At 46.7% G+C, this 20,307-nt stretch overlaps 3 protein-coding genes across 48 annotated transcripts in view; 2 read left to right on the top strand and 1 right to left on the bottom strand.

Annotated features, from left to right (window-relative positions):
* LOC103347106 (uncharacterized) overlaps window positions 1-20,307 on the bottom strand; it is a 619,502-nt gene that overhangs the window by 73,449 nt on the left and 525,746 nt on the right. The gene's annotated exons all lie outside the window — the stretch shown is intronic.
* LOC127489621 (uncharacterized) overlaps window positions 1-20,307 on the top strand; it is a 265,586-nt gene that overhangs the window by 68,090 nt on the left and 177,189 nt on the right. The gene's annotated exons all lie outside the window — the stretch shown is intronic.
* On the top strand, window positions 8,632-19,027 carry LOC100341317 (leucine-rich repeat-containing protein 37A3). The gene is given in 11 exon segments (XM_070060887.1): window positions 8,632-12,407; window positions 12,852-13,874; window positions 14,386-14,417; window positions 14,541-14,639; window positions 14,769-14,832; window positions 16,373-16,602; window positions 16,604-16,822; window positions 16,824-17,288; window positions 17,290-17,410; window positions 17,412-17,663; window positions 17,701-19,027. Coding segments are annotated over 11 exon segments (4,227 nt in total). The 5' UTR covers window positions 8,632-11,207; the 3' UTR covers window positions 18,223-19,027.

Here is a 20,307-nt window from a genome sequence, read left to right as displayed (position 1 = left end):
AGATGTTCCATAGTATGCTCTTATTTACTAAAGTTTTCACAACAATGATCTCAAATCTGTTATGACATTTCTGAGAAAAAAAGCCAGCAAACACTATCTCCCCGGTTTATAATGTAGAATGATAAAGTGTTTGATCCAGCTCTCCTTTCTTGATCATTGCCTAGTATACGCTGTGCTAAAAAGCACTGGACACTGGGATTTGAGTCCTAATTTTGTCTCAGATTTTTTTTACACAATTTTACATGTTATAGATGAGAAAGAGTTGAAGATTTCTATTATCTCTAAGCTGTCATCTCTTCCATAAAACAGGTTTAGCAATTCAATCCACCTTATGAAGGATATTGCCAAAGAGATGATGAATGGAAACAGCTTCTACCTATGGCTACATTGTAAGCAGAGAGTATGTGTTAAATCACTGCAGAGGAGGGAAATTGTAAGATTCTGTTCTCTGAATCAAGAATTCCGTTTCAGGCTTCATTGCTGACACAGACATTGGGCAAATATGATTTGTCTAATCAACTGATTTTGTGTGAGCCTTGAAAGAGGCCACACTACTGAGTGTCACTGATGGTGATCCCTGCTAGTTCCACAGTGGTATGAATGTTTTATGTGTTCAAAAGGAACTTGATACTTTCCAGAAAGTCTCTGAACATAATTGCTCTCCTGCTTCCCAATCCCGAAGGCCTAGACAGAGAAATTCTAGCTGAGTTATCCAAGGTGGCCTTGATCTAGGGCAGCCCTTCTAGTGGTGGTCTAATTTCCCTTGCCCTCAGGTGGAATTCCCATCACTGAATACCCTTTATGAACCAAACTAAAGGTCTAGGTTGTTTACCTCTCCCTAATATGTCTCCCTACCCTTGTATATACTCAAACCTTCTTGGGTCCAAAGCTGTGTGTCTCCAGGTTGCCTAGAAGAGAGTTGTGTTTTGAGTTGGTAGGTAGGCCAGTATCTGCAAATAAAATGCTGAAATGCTCTCTCCAAAGCTTTGTTCACAATCTAGTGCAGTTTTGGTTCAAAGGGAGTACACAACTGCCCCCAACGTTATACGATGAAGTGTGTTAGTTCAGTGGTCTCTATCCCAGATTTAAACTCACTTTGACACACCCACCCACCTAATACCTTACTATTCAACACCGATAGGACATTTTTGTTTCCATACTTCCTATTTCCATAGCTTCTACATCTAAGATCACAAAATTCTTTGAGCCAAAAATAGTTGGCACTTCATACATTTTTTAACAACTGTGAAAAAAAAACAAAGTGTAAGGTGAGAAAATTTCTAAGAAAATGCTCTTTCTGCTGTTAGAAGCTCTGCTCCAAGCCCATCCCTTTGGCCTCCAGGCCATAGAAAAGGATGGCCCTGAACCTTACAGAATGTAGCTCTCTCGAGCATGCATCACTTTGCATGTAACTAAGTCTTGTTTCTCTGCTAAACTTTACCTAAGTCTCATCCTTGAACTCTTTTCTTGCCCTGAAGAAAAGAACATGGACAAGCCACCCTACGACATTTCCAGGGGTTGCAGATGCTGGGCTGCTTGAACACAAGCCTTTCAGAACTCCCCACATACAGGATCCCAGGAATTCAGAACAAACTAACTGTGGTCTTATGTGAGTTTGATTTGTTAACTCAGCCCAAAGTTGTGTTTTGTTGGTTGTGTGTGTGTGTGTGTGTGTGTTGCTTTGACAAAGGTAGAGAAAGTGGTATTGCCAGTAAGGCTGGAAGTTGAAGCTCAGCACTTCCAAAATTTGCTTCTCCTCTTGAAATATGGAAAGAGCTGTGACATCACCAAGGTAGTCTAAAGGGGAGTTTCTCACAGGCAAATAGGCCTTTTAAGCTTCTGGGATCATCCCTCACTTCTCCCAGGAAGACAGGCCAACTCTTCACAGCATTTGTTCAGGTACATTTATAATGGAGTCCTTACCTCCCCATTGGACAAGAATTCAGAGGAGAGACAAGAGACTGGCAGCAAGCACGCTAGTGAGGTTGATGAAGAAGTGCACCTGACACATCAAGAAGGGAGCTCAGCCAAAAGTCAGTGTATATGCCCCCATCCGCATTTAGACTATGGTTTGTATGGGTATGGGCAAATTTTTTCAACCATATTCCCTACCCATCTCTGGAAGATTACTAGGCAGAACACCCAAGTGCAGGATCCTCCCTGGGTGTTACATTACTGGGCAGAAAGGTTCCTGGCACCAGACTTGGGACCTTCCTTACAATGATATTGGGCAGGGCCTTTGATCTGCAAATGTTGGGTTGTTCTCAAGACATGTTTCCAAGATATCTAGGCCCCTTGTCTCAGGTAATTGATGTTTTTCCTCCCATAAACATAGGCTAGTACCTGTCAGTTGCATTCTGAAAAGTATATCAAATTTTTTCCATATAAAACACTTTAATCCAATTTAAATAAAAGCCAGTCAATGAAACTGCAAACTTTAAGAAGTTCCTGGGCCGGTGCTGTGGCATAGCAGGTAAAGCCACCACCTGCAGCACCAGCATCCCATATGGACACCGGTTCAAGTCCCAGCTGCTCCACTTCCAATCCAGCTCTCTGCTTTAGCCTGGGAAAGCAGTGGAGGATGCCCCAAGTGCTTGGGCCCCTGCACCCGTGGGGGACCCGGAAGCAGCTCTGGCTTCTGGCTCAGATCAGCACAACTCTGGCCATTGCATCCATTTGGGGAGTGAACCAGCAGACAGAAGATCCCTCTGCCTCTGCTCCTCTGTAAACTCTGCCTTTCAAATAAATAAATAAATCTTTTTTTTAAAAAAACCTTCCTTTGAAATATGAGAGAAAGGAATTCAGCACTGATTTTAGAAACTTGTTAACAGATCCTCAAATGAACCAAATCTTGCGCTCACTTCCATTTTTTAAAGATTTATTTCTTTATTTGGAAGGCAGAGTTACAGAGAGGCAGAGGCAGAGAGAGGTCTTCCATCCACTGGTTTACTCCCCAGATGGCCACAACAGCCAGAGCTGGGCCAAACTGAAGCCAGGAGTCAGGAGCTTCCTCCAGGTCTCCCACATGATGAAGGGGTCCATGGATTTGGACCATCTTCTACTACTTTCCCAGTCCATTGCAGACAGCTGGATCAGAAGAGGAGCAGCCGGGACTCGAGCCAGCACCATATGGGATCCCAGCACTGCAGGCACCGGCTTTACCTGCTAAGCCACAGCGCCAGCCCCTTCACTTCCACTTTTAACACCATTACCAGGATATTTGGCAATAAAGACATTTATATCCCACATTCAGAGTACCTGGGGTTCAACACACAGATCTGGCTTCTAACTCCAGCTTCCTCCTAATGCAGACTTTGAGAGCAGCAACGGCTTGGGTAGTTGGGTTCTTGCCACCCATATGGCAAAGCTGGATTGAGTTCTTGATTTCTGGTTTGACTGGCCCCATCTCAGCCATTGCAGGTATTTGGGAAATAATCCAGTACATAAGAGCGCTCTCTCCTTCCCTCTGTCTCTCTACTTCTCAAATAATCATTTCAAATTTAAAAACTATGAAAATCATTACCATATGCCAAGCCATGTGCTAGGTACTGGGAATAAGATAGAGACCTCTCTTGGAGTTTCCATAGTAGAAGCTGTGTCAGACAGTGCATAACAAAATAGATTCTGAAAAGGGCTCTGAAGGAAGTCAGCTGGGTTCTGGTGACAGCAGTATGCTTTGTGCACTTTAACATCTTACACATCTTCTCTATGGCCACACAGGGTAAAACCACTAGAAAGTGCCATTGTTACTTCTAGGTTAGTAGCTGTACCGAGCCAAGGTAGAATGGGGGAAGTTTTCCTATGGCAATGTAAACTGCTATTCATATGTGTTCTAATCATCACACCCACACTGAATTGCCCGTGTCTCCTACAGAAATCTTCTAAGAACTGATTTCACTGTAGCCCCTACCTAACAGAATTGTCAAATATGAAAAAAAAAGGATACTGAGAATTTAGAGGAAATGGCCTCATTCCATAATAAATAAGCATAATATGTGTCCTCCTATGTCTGCCCTAACTGGCCCTGATGGGAGGAAAGACAGCTCTTGGATTTGAACTTGGAAGAGGAAAATTCAAGCTAGCAACCAGAACCAGACCACAACTCTGAAGACCCCCCTCCAAAAAAGCCAGCCCCGTTACTTCCTTGGGAAACTCCACCTCCTCCACCCCACCCCACACCAGTGGGCTGCTGGAGTCCTGGAGCCACTGTTGTGCCCAGATCGTTAGATCCCCGCAGAGACCCCCAGAGAGTCGATCACACCAAACTGCAACAGCAAGGTTTATTCAGGAGTACAAGCCGCGACAGGGACCCCATCCAACCACACTGCACAGCGGAGGAAGGAGTGAGGCCCCGGTCTTTGTTTGGGAGAGTTTTTAAAGGAAAAAGGGGCTACATCAGCAGGAAAAAAGGAGTTCATACAGCATGGAAGCTTTGGGCTCAGGGAGTTACTTTGTTTAGCAATCTCTACTGTGCTGTCCTTGGTCTACCGAGCTAGCTGTCCCTGGTAAGCTTTGATATCTCCGGAATGCCTGAATGCCTGCTTTTACAAGGACCCGGGTCTGCTATGGGAAATGGAGGCTGCTTTTTTTTTGTTTTAAAATGGAGTCACTTTGGTTCTTCATTCCCCCCTTGTTTTTGTACATGTTTGAAAAACCCAATCATGGGTTTTGGACTGACATTTTATAGGTTTTACAAACATTTAAGGGTTTATATTGGGACTGTTGGACCATTAATTGAATGGTGTCCAATCTCTGTTTCATAAACTGTACAAGTTTGTTAACAATGCAAGGTCTGAAGGTTAAAATTAAAAGCAGGAGAACAAGGGCCCTATGAGTCCTGATAGTAGGGTGGCTTGCCACGGAGAAGAATTGAACCAAGACTCAAACCAACCCTGAGAGGCCTCCTGTTCTTTTTTTTATCTTGCCAGCCCCTCCCTGACCTTAGCCAGCCATGTTATCTTTTATTAGGCCCGAGTGATCAGCGTAAAAGCAGCATTTTTTCCCAGAGTGGCGCACAGCCCATCACATCAGTCCCAAAAGTCCAAGAGGTACAGAGGGATGACGATCCGTCTTCAGAGCCACCCCTGTTGATGTGGGGCAACGAGGCACTCTGCGCTGCCATGGGGCGATGTCTTAAGCCACTGTATCCTGGGTGGGGAGCCGAGCACATTCCTGTAGTAGCATTTGGTTGACCTCCTGGTTGCCGAAGGCCTTGGTTCGCTCTATCACCAGCTGTAAACACTTAACCAGACACTGTACTATAGAGACAGGGTGAGAATAAAGCATATTCCAGCCAAAACTGGGAGAAAAATCACTCATTAGTGTGGGAGAGGATTACCAGTACACACATGCTGGGAGTATAAACGGCGATCTACTACAGAGAACAAAGAATTTACAGAAATCCTCAGCGTTTAATTTCTGCTCTACTTTAATACACAGAATAATGACTAGCTATTTGCAGTATGTCTTTTAAACTTTTTAACTTTGTGCATTTACTTTTTCTGAACAAGGCAGAGCTGCTGCTGTTATGTGTAACTGAGATAGTAGTTGATATTTAATAGGAAACACTGCTCACAGAACTGTATTTCCTACTAGCCAAATTTACCTAATAGTGAATTATCCTGATAATGGAGAGTAGATGCCATATGCACTAATTATACAGATGTTAAAGTCACAGTTTTAAACAAGGTAATTTACATTTTGAAGTACACTATTTACGGTAATACTGTTTAAAAGGTACTACAGCTGCCCCCACAGGATATGTACAGAATGTCTGTGTACCACTGATTTTAATAAGCAACAAAATTACAAAGGAATGAGGCCCAGGAGTGGGCCAGGCAGGGTCCAGAGTTGCTATTAGAGGAGTCAAGAAAGGTGTTGTCCAAGTTACAAATAAGTTTTCTGATTGAGATGCAAAGAGAACCTGATAGAAGGGGCTTGATAATAACCTGGTGGGCTTTAGGCCTTGTAAGTTAAGGGACCTAGACCTATTTATCTTTTTACATAGGGTACATTTTAAGGGAGGTGTGAACCTCCTTGGGGAAGGCACCCTTTTGACTTTTATTACTTACCTGGCCTGGGAGGAGAGCTGGCCAGGTAAAGGCAGGTGGCATCTCCAATAGGAAATTTACAGCTCTGTCTGCAATGTTACTGACCCTACTTGGCCATTCTTTCAACAGTGGTGGTCACTTTGGAGGCTGGGCTGAGTGAAGGGCTTTTCAGCTTAGAGCCAATAAGATCCGTGGCTCTGACCTGAAGTCCTTCGACTCCAGGACAGGTCCATTTCCAGTGATCCAACTCTTGGCTGGCAGAGCTGCCAGGGCTCTTCACAAGCTGACTTCTGCTGAAGCCCAGGCTTACCACATTGAACGCCACTGCAGTGGACTGGCCTGTTGGGTCTCCCTGAGGGCAGATCACTGTACAGAGCTGCCTATAATAGGCCTGCCACCCATCTTTACATTGCTTCTGATGCCCAGCTCTCTTTTTCTCCTGGTTCTTGTTAAATCAGACCAGAGAATGCAAGTCAAGGGAGTGCTCAGTCCCACCTCTAATTTTCATTGCCTAGACTAGAAGTCTATAGTCATAGGCATGTTTTTTATGAATATTTAGCTGGGCTGAGTTACTCTGATTTCTGAACATGGTTGACCTTTAACAGAACTGACTTATATCCTTACCAAATAGCTATGCAAGGATACTGCCAGATTGTCACTACAAAATCTTACCAGTTACCAGCCATGCTTAAAAACCTTGCACCACCAGAGGCAAAACAGACACGTTACTCTGTGTGGTGTTGCCTGGAGGCAGCTTTAATTTTTTATGCTAGTCTTTAATCCAAGTAATTAAGTAATCTTACAAGGAATAATTACATATGGCAATAGGGTCAAAAAGGTAGGGCAGCTTTTCCATGCACAAACATTTTAAGAGTAATATCAAATGAAAACTTAGCAATAGATTTAATTATTAGAAAACAACTTAGGAAAACACTTACCAGAAGGTCCAATGTCCTTTACAAATGTTAAGAATACATGTACTTGGGGCCAGCGCCGCAGCTCACTAGGCTAATCCTCTGCCTTGTGGCTCTGGCACACCGGGTTCTAGTCCCCGTCAGGGCACCGGATTCTGTCCCGGTTGTCCCTCTTCCAGGCCAGCTCTCTGCTGTGGCCAGGGAGTGCAGTGGGGAATGGCCCAAGTGCTTGGGCCCTGCACCCCATGGGAGACCAGGATAAGTACCTGGCTCCTGCCATCGGATCAGCACAGTGCGCCAGCCGCAGCACTCTGGCCGCGGCAGCCATTGGAGGGTGAACCAATGGCAAAAGGAAGACCTTTCTCTCTGTCTCTCTCTCTCACTGTCCACTCTGCCTGTCAAAAAAAAAGAATACATGTACTTGGAAACATCTCTTAAATACCCAACATGGAGTAGCTTGTTTAACCAGCAAATTTAAGCACAAGTAATAAAATATTTTCAGTTGTTTTTTTTTTTTAACAAGTTTACAGAGATTTAGGTTACACGAATTTTCAATTAACTTTAGCTGTTTAAACTTACAGGAAACATTTTGTTACAGATTACAATATAATCAAACTCTACAGCAATATGAACACTTGAGATAACTTTCTTGTATACATAACATTTAGTCCAGCAGAGACATTAGAAAAACATACATAAATGATACAGAGGAGTTGATTAGATAGATGCATTTAGTTTCACAGCAAACTATAGGGTCACATATATCAGAACAATAAAGCAGTTTCAGTGATAGTTGTTAAAATCTTTAACCTTTTTTATAAATTACCAATTGATTTGAATTACTTTCTGATCTTAGTAAACTCAGTTAACTATACTTTTTCCCAGTTGGTACCTGTAATACATTATTGGCTTTATCAGTCCACAAAGTCATCCCAAGGTACTGAATACAATAGATGTAGCTGGAAAAAGTCCATTGCAACCAATAGGAGGACAGTTAAACACAGAACCAACAACACTTTAGTTTTATGAGTAGTAAATCTGATATACAAAACTGTGGATGACAAAAGACCTTAAGTTGTTATATTTAAAATTACAAACTTGTTAACCAAGAAGAGACACTTGTTTACTTTACATAGCATTTTTGAAAGCACCTGTAGGATTTTACAAGGCACACTTAACTTTTTTAGGCCTCTGGGGCCCCTTCACCAAGATGACCATTATGTTTAGTAACACTAGATTACCAGACTTTATAATTTTCAGACATTTGTATTAATACCATTTTATATTATGACATAATACAGACCAAATTTGATCACTGTTACAGGGTGATTATTTAAAGGTTTGAAAATAAGCACATATTTAAATAACCCATAGTTCTTAATAAAAACTCAGTTGTTTTTAAACAATTAGAATTTAACAAAGACATCAAGAGAACATAATAGATTACTTTAACTTATTGCTTTAACAGAGAATAAGTAATAGCTTTCGTGTCCAAAAATTTTTTTCTTATAACTTTTTGTGACTTTTGCATACCCTCTTACTTCAAAAAATTTTTTATACTTGTGATGTTTTTTATCTGTCAATTTTCTTGCTTTACATTTTGAAATAACCTATTAAAATCTTTAAATTTAGACAACATTTTTAAACAAGGTAACACATTAAATTTCAGTGTTAATTAATTTTAAGTGATGTTGAACTACTTTTTATATAGACAATCTATGAAAACACGTTAGCAAATTTAAGTAGTTTTTCTATAGAACATAAGGTGTAAGGTGTTGAAAGTACCAAAGTTTACATTTAGACACTCATCTCATTTGTCTTTACCCAATTTAAATTAGCAGTTACACCTAAATGACTTAAGATCCTGATATTATATATCTCTATCTGAATTTAATTAAAATTAAAATTGTATTTATCTAAAACAAGTGCTAATTACCTATTACTGTTTCACTGAGTACTGACCACCCAGAAAATTTTTAAAACAAATTGCAAAATAAGTTCAGCAAGTTACAAAGCAATATCTTCTGGCTTCTACGAGATAAAACAGAAGAGCCATCAGAAGGGTGGGATACCCGATTTGTTTCATTGATAAGACAGGGAGAGTAGACTTTGGACCAGACCTGATTTTAAGATAGAGTTCAAATTCTGAGATAAAGTAAGGGGGAGGAGAGTTACCCAGTCCATGCCAGTCTCTAAGGCCAAATTCAAATTTTGTGCCAATCTTGCGCACAGCGCCACTGCTTTGAAACCCGCCAACAGAGCCTGGCGATAGGCATGGACTCTCTCCTTTACAGAAATTAACCCAATTGTAATTGTCCTTTTTAACATTTACATTGTTTTAACATGCCAGAGGCTGTTCACCTTGGAGACCTGTTGCAGATATGGGTATGGCCCGGCGTGAGAGATTTATACCCTCTCCCCCGGATTTTTAAGGGCCAGCAAGAGCTCAGGGATGCCGCCAGCCCCCCAGGGCTCCCGCTGGCTTTCCGCGCTTTATTGAAATTTTTTACTTTGACATTTAGAGCACTGGGCAGAAATCACATCGCGTCAACACATGCCACGGGCCCTCAGGATGCTTTAACAATTGGATTTCCCTGGTCTGCACCAGTTCTAAGTTGGCTGTTAGGTGCCGGCCAAGGCCAGCCGCTGCATGGAACTGAGGCCGCAGGGGCGGGCCCTGCGGAGGGAGGGGCCACGCACTGCGCAGCACTGCGGGAAAAGGAGAGGGGTCTCCTCCTCGCACCCCGACCCCGGGAGCACCGCGCATGCAGAGCCTGCCAGGCTCCCCGAAGGCGGCCGCAACTCCCATCGCAGCTGGGGCAATCCATGGGAAGGGCCCAGCTCTCATCCAGAGTCTCCGCCGCCTGCTCCCCAGGTGCCGGGGGGAGGCGCACACCCAACTCCACTTTGCGCTCCAGCCCGACCGACCCAGCCCTTAACCTACATTATTATGAGCCACCTTTTTTTTTTTTACATTTTTTTTTTTACTGTGCAAGAGTTAGATCCAGTGGAGTCACCCCCATGTTCTGTCCAGTTAAGTCAGTTGTCAACAGAAATAACACAAACACCACTTAACGAAAAGACAAACACAGGGCCCATATAGAATTTCTGCGGACAGATTCAGATGGTCATATTACAGAAGATCTCGACTGCTCCGAGGGAAAACCTGTGGGAGTCTGAAGGAGACCAAAGACCTTACAGATGGGACGAGAACTATGCAGCAGTCCCTCTTCTCTTTGTCCCCAGATACAGATTGGACCTACCCAGGTCCCAGATGAGGAATCGGGACATCTCCCGTTTCCTGCGGGGTGTGCCCTGCAAGCGTGTCCACTTGGGCAGTGACCCTCCACAGATTCAGAATACAGATACAACGGCCGATGCTTCAGATTCATTGTTTAACGAACAAACAGACAAAACTCACCCAGTCAACTGGAGCAAACCTTCGGGGTCGAAGTAGCTGAGGGGCTTTTTGGGGATCACAATCCCAGACAAGCCCCCAAATATGTTGTGCCCAGATCATTAGATCCCCGCAGAGACCCCCAGAGAGTTGACCACACCAAACTGCAAGAGAGCAAGGTTTCTTCGGGAGTACAAGCCACAACAGGGACCCCATCCAACGAACCCGTGCAGCAGAGGAAGGAGTGAGGCCCCGGTCTTTGTTTGGGAGAGTTTTTAAAGGAAAAAGGGGCTACATCAGCAGGAAAAAAGAGTTCATACAGCACTGGAGCTTTGGGTACAGGGAGTTACAGCGGGGGCTTACAGCACCGGAGCTTTGGGGGCAGGGAGTTACTTTCTTTAGCAATCTCTACTGTGCTGTCCTTGGTCTACTGAGCTAGCTGTCCCTGGTAAAGTTTGATATCTCTGGAATGCCTGAATGCCTGCTTTTACAAGGACCTGGGTCTGCTATGGGAAATGGAGGCTGCTTTTTTTATTGTTTTAAAATGGAGTAATTTTGGTTCTTCACCACCTGGGTCTGTGACCCAGATCCTGCCTTGTGATGAGGGATGATGAGGCTGGCAGGGAGGCAGCTGTCGCCTCTGCATGGGCAGCGGAGGCTGGGGCCCAGTGGCTGTAGAAAAAGGCTGTCCTGGCTCAAAGCTGAAGAGCCCTGGAGGCGGAGCCTAATAAAGAATGTGTAAATAAAGGTCAGGTGTCATAAAGGGTGGGGCGGGGTGCACAGTTGCTAAGGCACGTGCTCCAAGGGGCTGCCATAATCCACCAGCTCCTGCTCAGGGCATACTGCATGTGCCCCAGCAGCCTGAGTCACTGTATCCTGAAAACCCCGTCAACGACCCATCTGTGCCTGTGGGTCCCATGGCTCCTCTTCAAGTGGCAACTGCTGTGGCTGCTGGTCCAGGCAACTCAGCCTCTGGAGTGGACCCAGGACCTGGTCCAGATGACCTCCAGCCTCCCTTGGCTCTCTGAGCCCTGGTCTTCCCACTCCTCGAACTTCCCACCTGAATCACCTGACGCGCTCACACCCATGGCAGACCCCAGCAGCTTTGATGACCTGGGGTCTTTTGCTCCCTCCCAGGTGCTGGCCTCGCCTCAAGAGTCCACTGTGAGTTTGCTTCCTTTTCTGGACATGGATTCAGCTCAAGGGCTGCCCCTAGAGTCAGAACAGCTTGCTGTTCCGTACCAGTATTTCAACAGGCTGACTCGACAACAGAGGCTACCAGAGGCCATTCCCGTGCTAGACGGGGATCAGGATCAGCCCCTGGCTCTGCCTCCTCGACTGGAAGGAAATGCTCACCAGTCATTGGAAGCACTCGTTCTGCCTCTAGACAGTCAGAGTTCACAAGGAAACAAGTTGATTGTTTCACCCCTGACCCTGATCCCCAAGAAAGATCTAGCTCGGCATCGACGGCTTCCTAAGGTTGGTGTTGGAACTCCAGACAATGCGGACAAGCTTCAGGGTCAAAATCAAGTTTTGCTGGCTGACGATGGGGTCTATCCTGGTGGTTTTCCTACAGAATCCCAGGAGAACCCAGGAGAACCTGCACAGCCCTCTGAGCAGGCTGAACCATCTCAATTCCTGCTGGAAGGCCAGACTCAAAATCCAGAGACTCAGGAGCCCATCCAATCCTCCTCCCCACAGCAAGAAGAACAAGCTCCGCCTCCACAGCCCATTGAACCAGATGAACCTTCTTCACCCCAGCAAGAGGGCCCAGGTGCAGACCTACAGCAGCCCGAGGAAGAAGCATCTCCATTGCAGCAGGAGGCCCCCGCTCAGAATCCATTTGCTACTGCAGAAGTAGTAGGTCAGGCATCAGTGTATCACGATCCTAACACTCCATCCTCACCTCAGATTGTAGCTCTCCAAGCAAACTTCCCCAGCATCACACTGAAACCTGCAGACACGGAGCTGACAGAAGCCTCAGGGGCAGGTGAGGAAGTTCAATCTACTCCAAGCACAGAGCAGGCTCCAGCTCAGCCTCTGGGGGCATCCTGAGGGAGTGGGACTCCCCTCAGCCCAACAAGAGGCCCCAGTGCAGACTCCGGAATTCCCTGGGAGGGTGGAATCTTGGACTCAAGACGGTCTAGCTCAGACTTCAGATCTCCCTGAGGAGACTGGACCTTTCTCTACCCAAAACGATGCCACAGCTCAGCCCTCAGAGTATGCTGAGGAAGTCAGCCCATCCGTAGGCCAGCAGGGGGCCCCAGCTCAGCCTCCAGGCCTGCCTGTGACCATTGAATATTCCCCAGCAATCAGGAGCAAGCATGCTCAGCCTTCTGAGTCTCCTGAGATCAAACCTTCCAGAAGCCAACTGGAAGCCCCAGAGAAGCCTTTGGCACTCCCTGTGGAAGTCAAATCTCCAGTACAGCAAGATCCCTGAGCTCAAGTGCTAGAATCTCCTGAAGAGAATATCATAGCTCACATCCACAGATTCAGAAGGGGACAGACTGGTCTCTAGATCAGAATCAAGATCACCGTTCTAACCTGCCCAACGTTACCATCAAGCCTGCAGATGTGGCGCTGATCATAACTCCGGAGCCTACCATGGAGCGGGACTCTGCTCCAGTGCAGCAGGAGGGCTCTGCTCAGACTCCAGGCCCTCCTGTGGAGACAGAACCCTATATTAGTGATCAGGAGCAGCCCACTCAGTATGTTGAGTCTTCTGTAGAGAACAAACCCTCTCCAGCCCAGCAGGAGACCCCATATCAAACTCTGGGCCCTTCCCTGGAGACAGAAGCTTCTCCAGCCCAGCAGGAACCCCCAGAGCAGACTCCGGTCCCTTCTGCAGAGACAGAACCTTCCCCATTCCAGCAGGCACCCAGAGCTCACACTGCACGCCCTTCCGTGGAGACAGAACCTTCTCCCCGTGAACAGGAGCAGATAGCTCAGTATGCAGAGGCTCTGGTGGAGACTCAGCCTCCTCCAGGTCCTCCTGTGGAGACAGAGCCTTCTCTCAGAGAACAGCAGCAGATTGCTCAGTACGCGGAGGCCCTGGTGGAGACTCAAGCTCCTCCAGGCCAGCTGGAGGCCCTAGCTCTGACTCCAGTCCCTCCTATGGAGACCGAACCTTATATCAGTGAGCAGAAGCAACCAAGGCGGCCCTCTGAGTCTTCTGAGGAGGTTGAATCTTCTGGAAAGAAGACAGAAGTCCCAGCCCAGCCTCCAAGTCCTCACGCAGTGACCATTTTATCTCCCGGTCACTATCAAGTTCAGCAGTACGACTTGCACAATGTGACTACTAAACCTCCAGACCTGCAGCTGACCATAACACCAAAACCTGCAGCAGAAGTGGAAACATTTCCAGTCAGCCATCAGGCCACGACAACTCAGGCCTCAGTCCCAGCTCTGCCTCCAAAGCCTCTTGAAGAGGTTGAACCATTGCCAATTCAATCCCCAGAAGTTATGCAGGATGAGAAACCCTCTATGACCCAACAGGAGGAAACAGCTGAAAATGTACAGACCCCAAGGAGGCTGAGCCTTCTCCAATCCATCAGGAAGCCCAAGCTCTGAGGCCCAGGTGCAACTGCCCTGTGCCAAGCTCACCTCCAAAACAGGCATCCTGATGAAGCTCCTCAGTGAGCAGCAGGAAGAAAAGATAGCCAAGAAAGAATGGGACACAGAGCAGTGGAGGACTGAGACCTATATCAATGAGAGTACAGAAGCCCCGAGTGGACAGAAAGAGCAGGAGTCGAGTAAGGTGAGGACAGGAGACCTGCACTTTCCCATCACTTAGGAGACCCCACATGGGAAGACCAGGGGCTCCCAGTCCAGATCCCTTGGCTCTCTGAGCTCTGGTCTTCCCACTCCTTGAATGTCCCACCTGAATCGCCTGACTCGCTCACACCCATGGCAGACCCTGGTGGCTTTGATTACCTGGGGTCTTCTGCTCCCTTCCAGGTGCTGGCACACCACACCCACTTCCATGCCTACTCCTTCTCTGGGCACCTCTCCCTCCTTCCTCTAGTCTCATATTCAAGAGCAACAATTGGCCACCAGGCACCTACCCAGATGTCCTGGCCGCACACCTCAAGAACGCCTTTGCTGGCACCTTGGCTCACCTGTTTGACCCACCCAAGGAACCCCTTTACAGGTAACTTAGTTCTTTGTTTCTATTCATAGGATCTTACCTAGCCATATGGCCTGCTGCCTCTGCCAATTTAAACATACTATCAAGAGTGTCTGCATGACCATCAAGCCTGGCAAATACAACACATTGGCGTGAGTCGGAACTACCTGATGATCTTTTTTTTTAATTTTTATTTGTTTTAAATTTCTTACTTTAAAATTTTAGGGACAAGTTTAAAGTAACAATGTGATTAACTGCTATATTTTTATTCATCCATTCAGATTTCAACTCCCTAAATTGCTAAACTGCTCCCTTGCTAAAAGTCAGGTTCCCAATTACCACTATGTAATTTAATAATGTAACTTACATATGCACAAAGGATCATGAAAAAGAGATGGAAGGGGAAGGAAGTAATGTTGGGAACCACACACGTGGTGTTCTGTGCTCTTGGGTGCTTTGCTTTCCAATGATAACTCATTTGCACACAGTCTATAAACTGGTTTTCTATGTGTTGGGCCTCAAGGGCCCTCTGTCTTATAGAACAGGTCTACACTGCTCACTGTGGTTGTTTGTTTTTGCACTTGTAGAAAAGAGTACAAGTGATGCTCTTTTATTGGGAGCCTGGGAGTTTCTGGTCCCATAACCAGAAATGGCTGCCTGGCTCCTCTGATGCAGTCGGAAGGCTTCTCCATTCCTGTAGACTGTCCAACTCTGAACCTGCTCTGAGTCTCACGCTTTTCTATCCACAGAACACTCGGGTACTTTTAAGTATCTTTCTGTAGATGAGGGTTATTACCACTGATGTCATGACTTCCAAAATGTGACCACTTTCTTCCTTAGACAGCTTGAATTCGGATCTCAGTCAGGGATCTGAGGCATTAGCACAGTGATAACTGTATACCCATCTACACAGTGTTGCTCACCTTCCAGACCAGTTTCCTACCAATTATATTATTCCCTTCGTCTCAAGAGGTGAGAAGGACAAGCATTGTTAATCTCCCTTTACAAGGGTGGGAAAGAACACATTGAGGTGAGGAGCAAGGCCCCTTGGCTTGACCACCTCTGCCCTCACTCCCCTTACATGCCTATCTTTTGCCATGGACACCTGTGATGGCAGCAAGAACACAGGGCCACAGGGAGGGAGGGAGGGAGGAAGCCTGTGCTCCCTCAGCATGAGGCAGGACTGTGGAATGATGTGGCTGAGAAGCAGGGGCAGAGCCACAGAAGGGGCAGCTGGGTGGGGCCATTTGTCCTCCAGCCTTATTCTAAGCCTGGAGTGGTTGGTCATTGGAAACCAATGAAATAATACTGATCATAGTTACTGCTTTTTTAACACTGTGAACTCTTCTGAACGCCCCTCTCAAAAATGCCTTTTTCTCCTTTGTTGTTGCCATTTCATAAGGTTTGAGTTTGGTTTTACTTTTCTCTCTAAAGTCTCAATGATGGCCGGCACGGCTCAGTAGGCTAATCCTCCACCTAGCGGCACTGGCCCACTTGGTTCTAGTCCCGGTCGGGGAGCTGGATTCTTTCCCGGTTGCCCCTCTTCCAGGCCAGCTGTCTGCTGTGGCCAGGGAAGGCAGTGGAGGATGGCCCAAGTGCTTAGGCCCTGCACCCCATGGGAGACCAAGAGAAGCACCTGGCTCCTGCCTTTGGATCAGCGCGGTGTGCAGGTCACAGCACGCCAGCCGTGGCGGCCATTGGAGGGTGAACCAATGGCAAAAGGAAGACCTTTCTCTCTGTTTCTCTCTCTCTCACTGTCCACTCTGCCCGTCAAAAAATTCTTTTTTAAATTTAAAGTCTCAATGGTACCCCAAATATTAGATTTGACTCCTAATTTAATTGATCAGAGTGTAGGGCTGTGGACTGACATAAAACTGTCCCATCAGTCTTCTGTGCCAAAAAGCAGTCTCTTCTTTCTTTGACAGTTGAAGAAGCATCTATAGGGAACCCAAAGGGGGCATTCATGAAGATACTGCAAGCCTGGAAGAACAACACCAGCAAGCAGCTGACTATTGAGCCAGAGAACTCAGTATCAAAGAGAAACAGCGTGGACTTCCCAGGCCGCATGAGTGAACAGCGGGACCTCAACGATGAAAGTGACGTTATTAGTGCACTTATTATTGCCTTATTTCTCAGAGGAAAATCTACAAAATGTAGAATCAACATTATTACCATTCATTACACTGCTTTTTTCAAATGTGCAAGATAGAGATAAGTCCCTGAGCTATGTGAAAACCCACATAAGGAGGCCCTCTCATCCTTACAGAAATAAGTTGAGAAAGCTCTATTTTCTGGAGAATTTGTTAGATGAAGTAATTCAAGAAAAAAATCGATGAGGTTAAAAAGGAAGAAAAAGCCACACTTATGCATCCTATCCTGTTAGGTCCTCAATTTAACCCTCAAATCCTCCTAAAGAAATCAGAAACTGCCCCATCACAGAAGAACAGCCTGGCAACCATGCCAAGTGTGGGGTACAGGCTGCAGAGAGTGAAAAAAGTCACCAAGGGGCCAAAGGGCTTACGGGAAAGGCACCTCCAGATGAGGAAGAGCCTCAGGAGGAGACAGGGCACCTGGCCCTTTGCGGAGAGCATTGGGGGAAGAAGGGTTGGGAGAGCAGGCTCCAGGGAGCTGAAGGAGCTTCAAGTGGCTCAGAGGCCCAGGAAGGTGGCCAGAAACTCCTTGCACACGGAGCCCTTGCTCACAAAGGAACGTGAGGCTGCAGCCTCCTCTTTCCTGAAGAAACACATCCTGGGCAGGCCTTCTACCTCCCCTGCAAAATCTCTCTCTGAGATCAACAACAAAGGAAGACTTAACCTACACCATTTTTGTCTTAGAAGATGCCAATGCTAGAGCCAAAAATAAGGCGGCAGGGAAACCAATCTCGCATTCCAGACAGAATTACCGCTTTCATAAAACTCGCTCTCTCTCACCTGGTCCTCCGAACCCCCAAGGCCAAACTGAGTCAGAAGTTCAGAAGGAAAAATTCCCTCAACAGGCTGACGGCTGGGAAGAGGCCTCCGTTCCCTGCACTGCGGAGTCTCATAAATTCCCCATCCGGAGAGGCTTTCTCATCCCCCGGAGGCCTGCATTCTCAGGGGAGTCCTCCTCTGAGAGAATTGGTGCTTTCAGAACCTTCTATAGAAGACACGGGAGGAAAACCATTCCGGAGGGCGTGTTTTCGAAGAAAATATTTTGACAGAAAACACCACTGTGCATGAAGAAACGCTCCCTGGCGACAAAATGCACATAGATCCTTCAGCTACAGATTCTGCTGGGACCGAGTTCAACGTAATGCCAACTGTGGACCAAACCAAGGAAACACAGTGGGAATACCCCAGCGAGGGCACTGAAGCCCCCACCATGCCCGCAGGCTTCACCTACCCCGTGATGCTGTCCCAGGGAGAACAGTTTGAAATTCAGCTGAATCAGCAGCTACGGTCCCTCATCCCCAACACGGACATGAAAAAGCTCATTTCTCACGTCATCCGCACTCTGAAAATGGACTGCTCTGAGGCCCAGGTGCAACTGCCCTGTGCCAAGCTCATCTCTAAAACAGGCATCCTGATGAAGCTCCTCAGTGAGCAGCAGGAAGAAAAGATAGCCAAGAAAGAATGGGACGCAGAGCAGTGGAGGACTGAGACCTATATCAATGAGAGTACAGAAGCCCCGAGTGGACAGAAAGAGCAGGAGTCGAGTAAGGTGAGGACAGGAGACCTGCACTTTCCCATCACTTAGGAGACCCCACATGGGAAGACCAGGGGCTCCCAGTCCAGATCCCTTGGCTCTCTGAGTCCTGGTCTTCCCACTCCTTGAATGTCCCACCTGAATCGCCTGACTCGCTCACACCCATGGCAGACCCTGGTGGCTTTGATTACCTGGGGTCTTCTGCTCCCTTCCAGGTGCTGGCACACCACACCCACTTCCATGCCTACTCCTTCTCTGGGCACCTCTCCCTCCTTCCTCTAGTCTCATATTCAAGAGCAACAATTGGCCACCAGGCACCTACCCAGATGTCCTGGCCGCACACCTCAAGAACGCCTTTGCTGGCACCTTGGCTCACCTGTTTGACCCACCCAAGGAACCCCTTTACAGGTAACTTAGTTCTTTGTTTCTATTCATAGGATCTTACCTAGCCATATGGCCTGCTGCCTCTGCCAATTTAAACATACTATCAAGAGTGTCTGCATGACCATCAAGCCTGGCAAATACGACACATTGGCGTGAGTCGGAACTACCTGATGATCTTTTTTTTTAATTTTTATTTGTTTTAAATTTCTTACTTTAAAATTTTAGGGACAAGTTTAAAGTAACAATGTGATTAACTGCTATATTTTTATTCATCCATTCAGATTTCAACTCCCTAAATTGCTAAACTGCTCCCTTGCTAAAAGTCAGGTTCCCAATTACCACTATGTAATTTAATAATGTAACTTACATATGCACAAAGGATCATGAAAAAGAGATGGAAGGGGAAGGAAGTAATGTTGGGAACCACACACGTGGTGTTCTGTGCTCTTGGGTGCTTTGCTTTTCAATGATAACTCATTTGCACACAGTCTATAAACTGGTTTTCTATGTGTTGGGCCTCAAGGGCCCTCTGTCTTATAGAACAGGTCTACACTGCTCACTGTGGTTGTTTGTTTTTGCACTTGTAGAAAAGAGTACAAGTGATGCTCTTTTATTGGGAGCCTGGGAGTTTCTGGTCCCATAACCAGAAATGGCTGCCTGGCTCCTCTGATGCAGTCGGAAGGCTTCTCCATTCCTGTAGACTGTCCAACTCTGAACCTGCTCTGAGTCTCACGCTTTTCTATCCACAGAACACTCGGGTACTTTTAAGTATCTTTCTGTAGATGAGGGTTATTACCACTGATGTCATGACTTCCAAAATGTGACCACTTTCTTCCTTAGACAGCTTGAATTCGGATCTCAGTCAGGGATCTGAGGCATTAGCACAGTGATAACTGTATACCCATCTACACAGTGTTGCTCACCTTCCAGACCAGTTTCCTACCAATTATATTATTCCCTTCGTCTCAAGAGGTGAGAAGGACAAGCATTGTTAATCTCCCTTTACAAGGGTGGGAAAGAACACATTGAGGTGAGGAGCAAGGCCCCTTGGCTTGACCACCTCTGCCCTCACTCCCCTTACATGCCTATCTTTTGCCATGGACACCTGTGATGGCAGCAAGAACACAGGGCCACAGGGAGGGAGGGAGGGAGGAAGCCTGTGCTCCCTCAGCATGAGGCAGGACTGTGGAATGATGTGGCTGAGAAGCAGGGGCAGAGCCACAGAAGGGGCAGCTGGGTGGGGCCATTTGTCCTCCAGCCTTATTCTAAGCCTGGAGTGGTTGGTCATTGGAAACCAATGAAATAATACTGATCATAGTTACTGCTTTTTTAACACTGTGAACTCTTCTGAACGCCCCTCTCAAAAATGCCTTTTTCTCCTTTGTTGTTGCCATTTCATAAGGTTTGAGTTTGGTTTTACTTTTCTCTCTAAAGTCTCAATGATGGCCGGCACGGCTCAGTAGGCTAATCCTCCACCTAGCGGCACTGGCCCACTTGGTTCTAGTCCCGGTCGGGGAGCTGGATTCTTTCCCGGTTGCCCCTCTTCCAGGCCAGCTGTCTGCTGTGGCCAGGGAAGGCAGTGGAGGATGGCCCAAGTGCTTAGGCCCTGCACCCCATGGGAGACCAAGAGAAGCACCTGGCTCCTGCCTTTGGATCAGCGCGGTGTGCAGGTCACAGCACGCCAGCCGTGGCGGCCATTGGAGGGTGAACCAATGGCAAAAGGAAGACCTTTCTCTCTGTTTCTCTCTCTCT

Source organism: Oryctolagus cuniculus, chromosome 17, assembly GCF_964237555.1.
Source record: "Oryctolagus cuniculus chromosome 17, mOryCun1.1, whole genome shotgun sequence".
NCBI classification, from domain to species: domain Eukaryota; kingdom Metazoa; phylum Chordata; class Mammalia; order Lagomorpha; family Leporidae; genus Oryctolagus; species Oryctolagus cuniculus.
The sequence above is the reverse complement of the archived record's forward strand: the minus strand, read 5'-3'. Positions and strand labels throughout refer to the sequence as shown.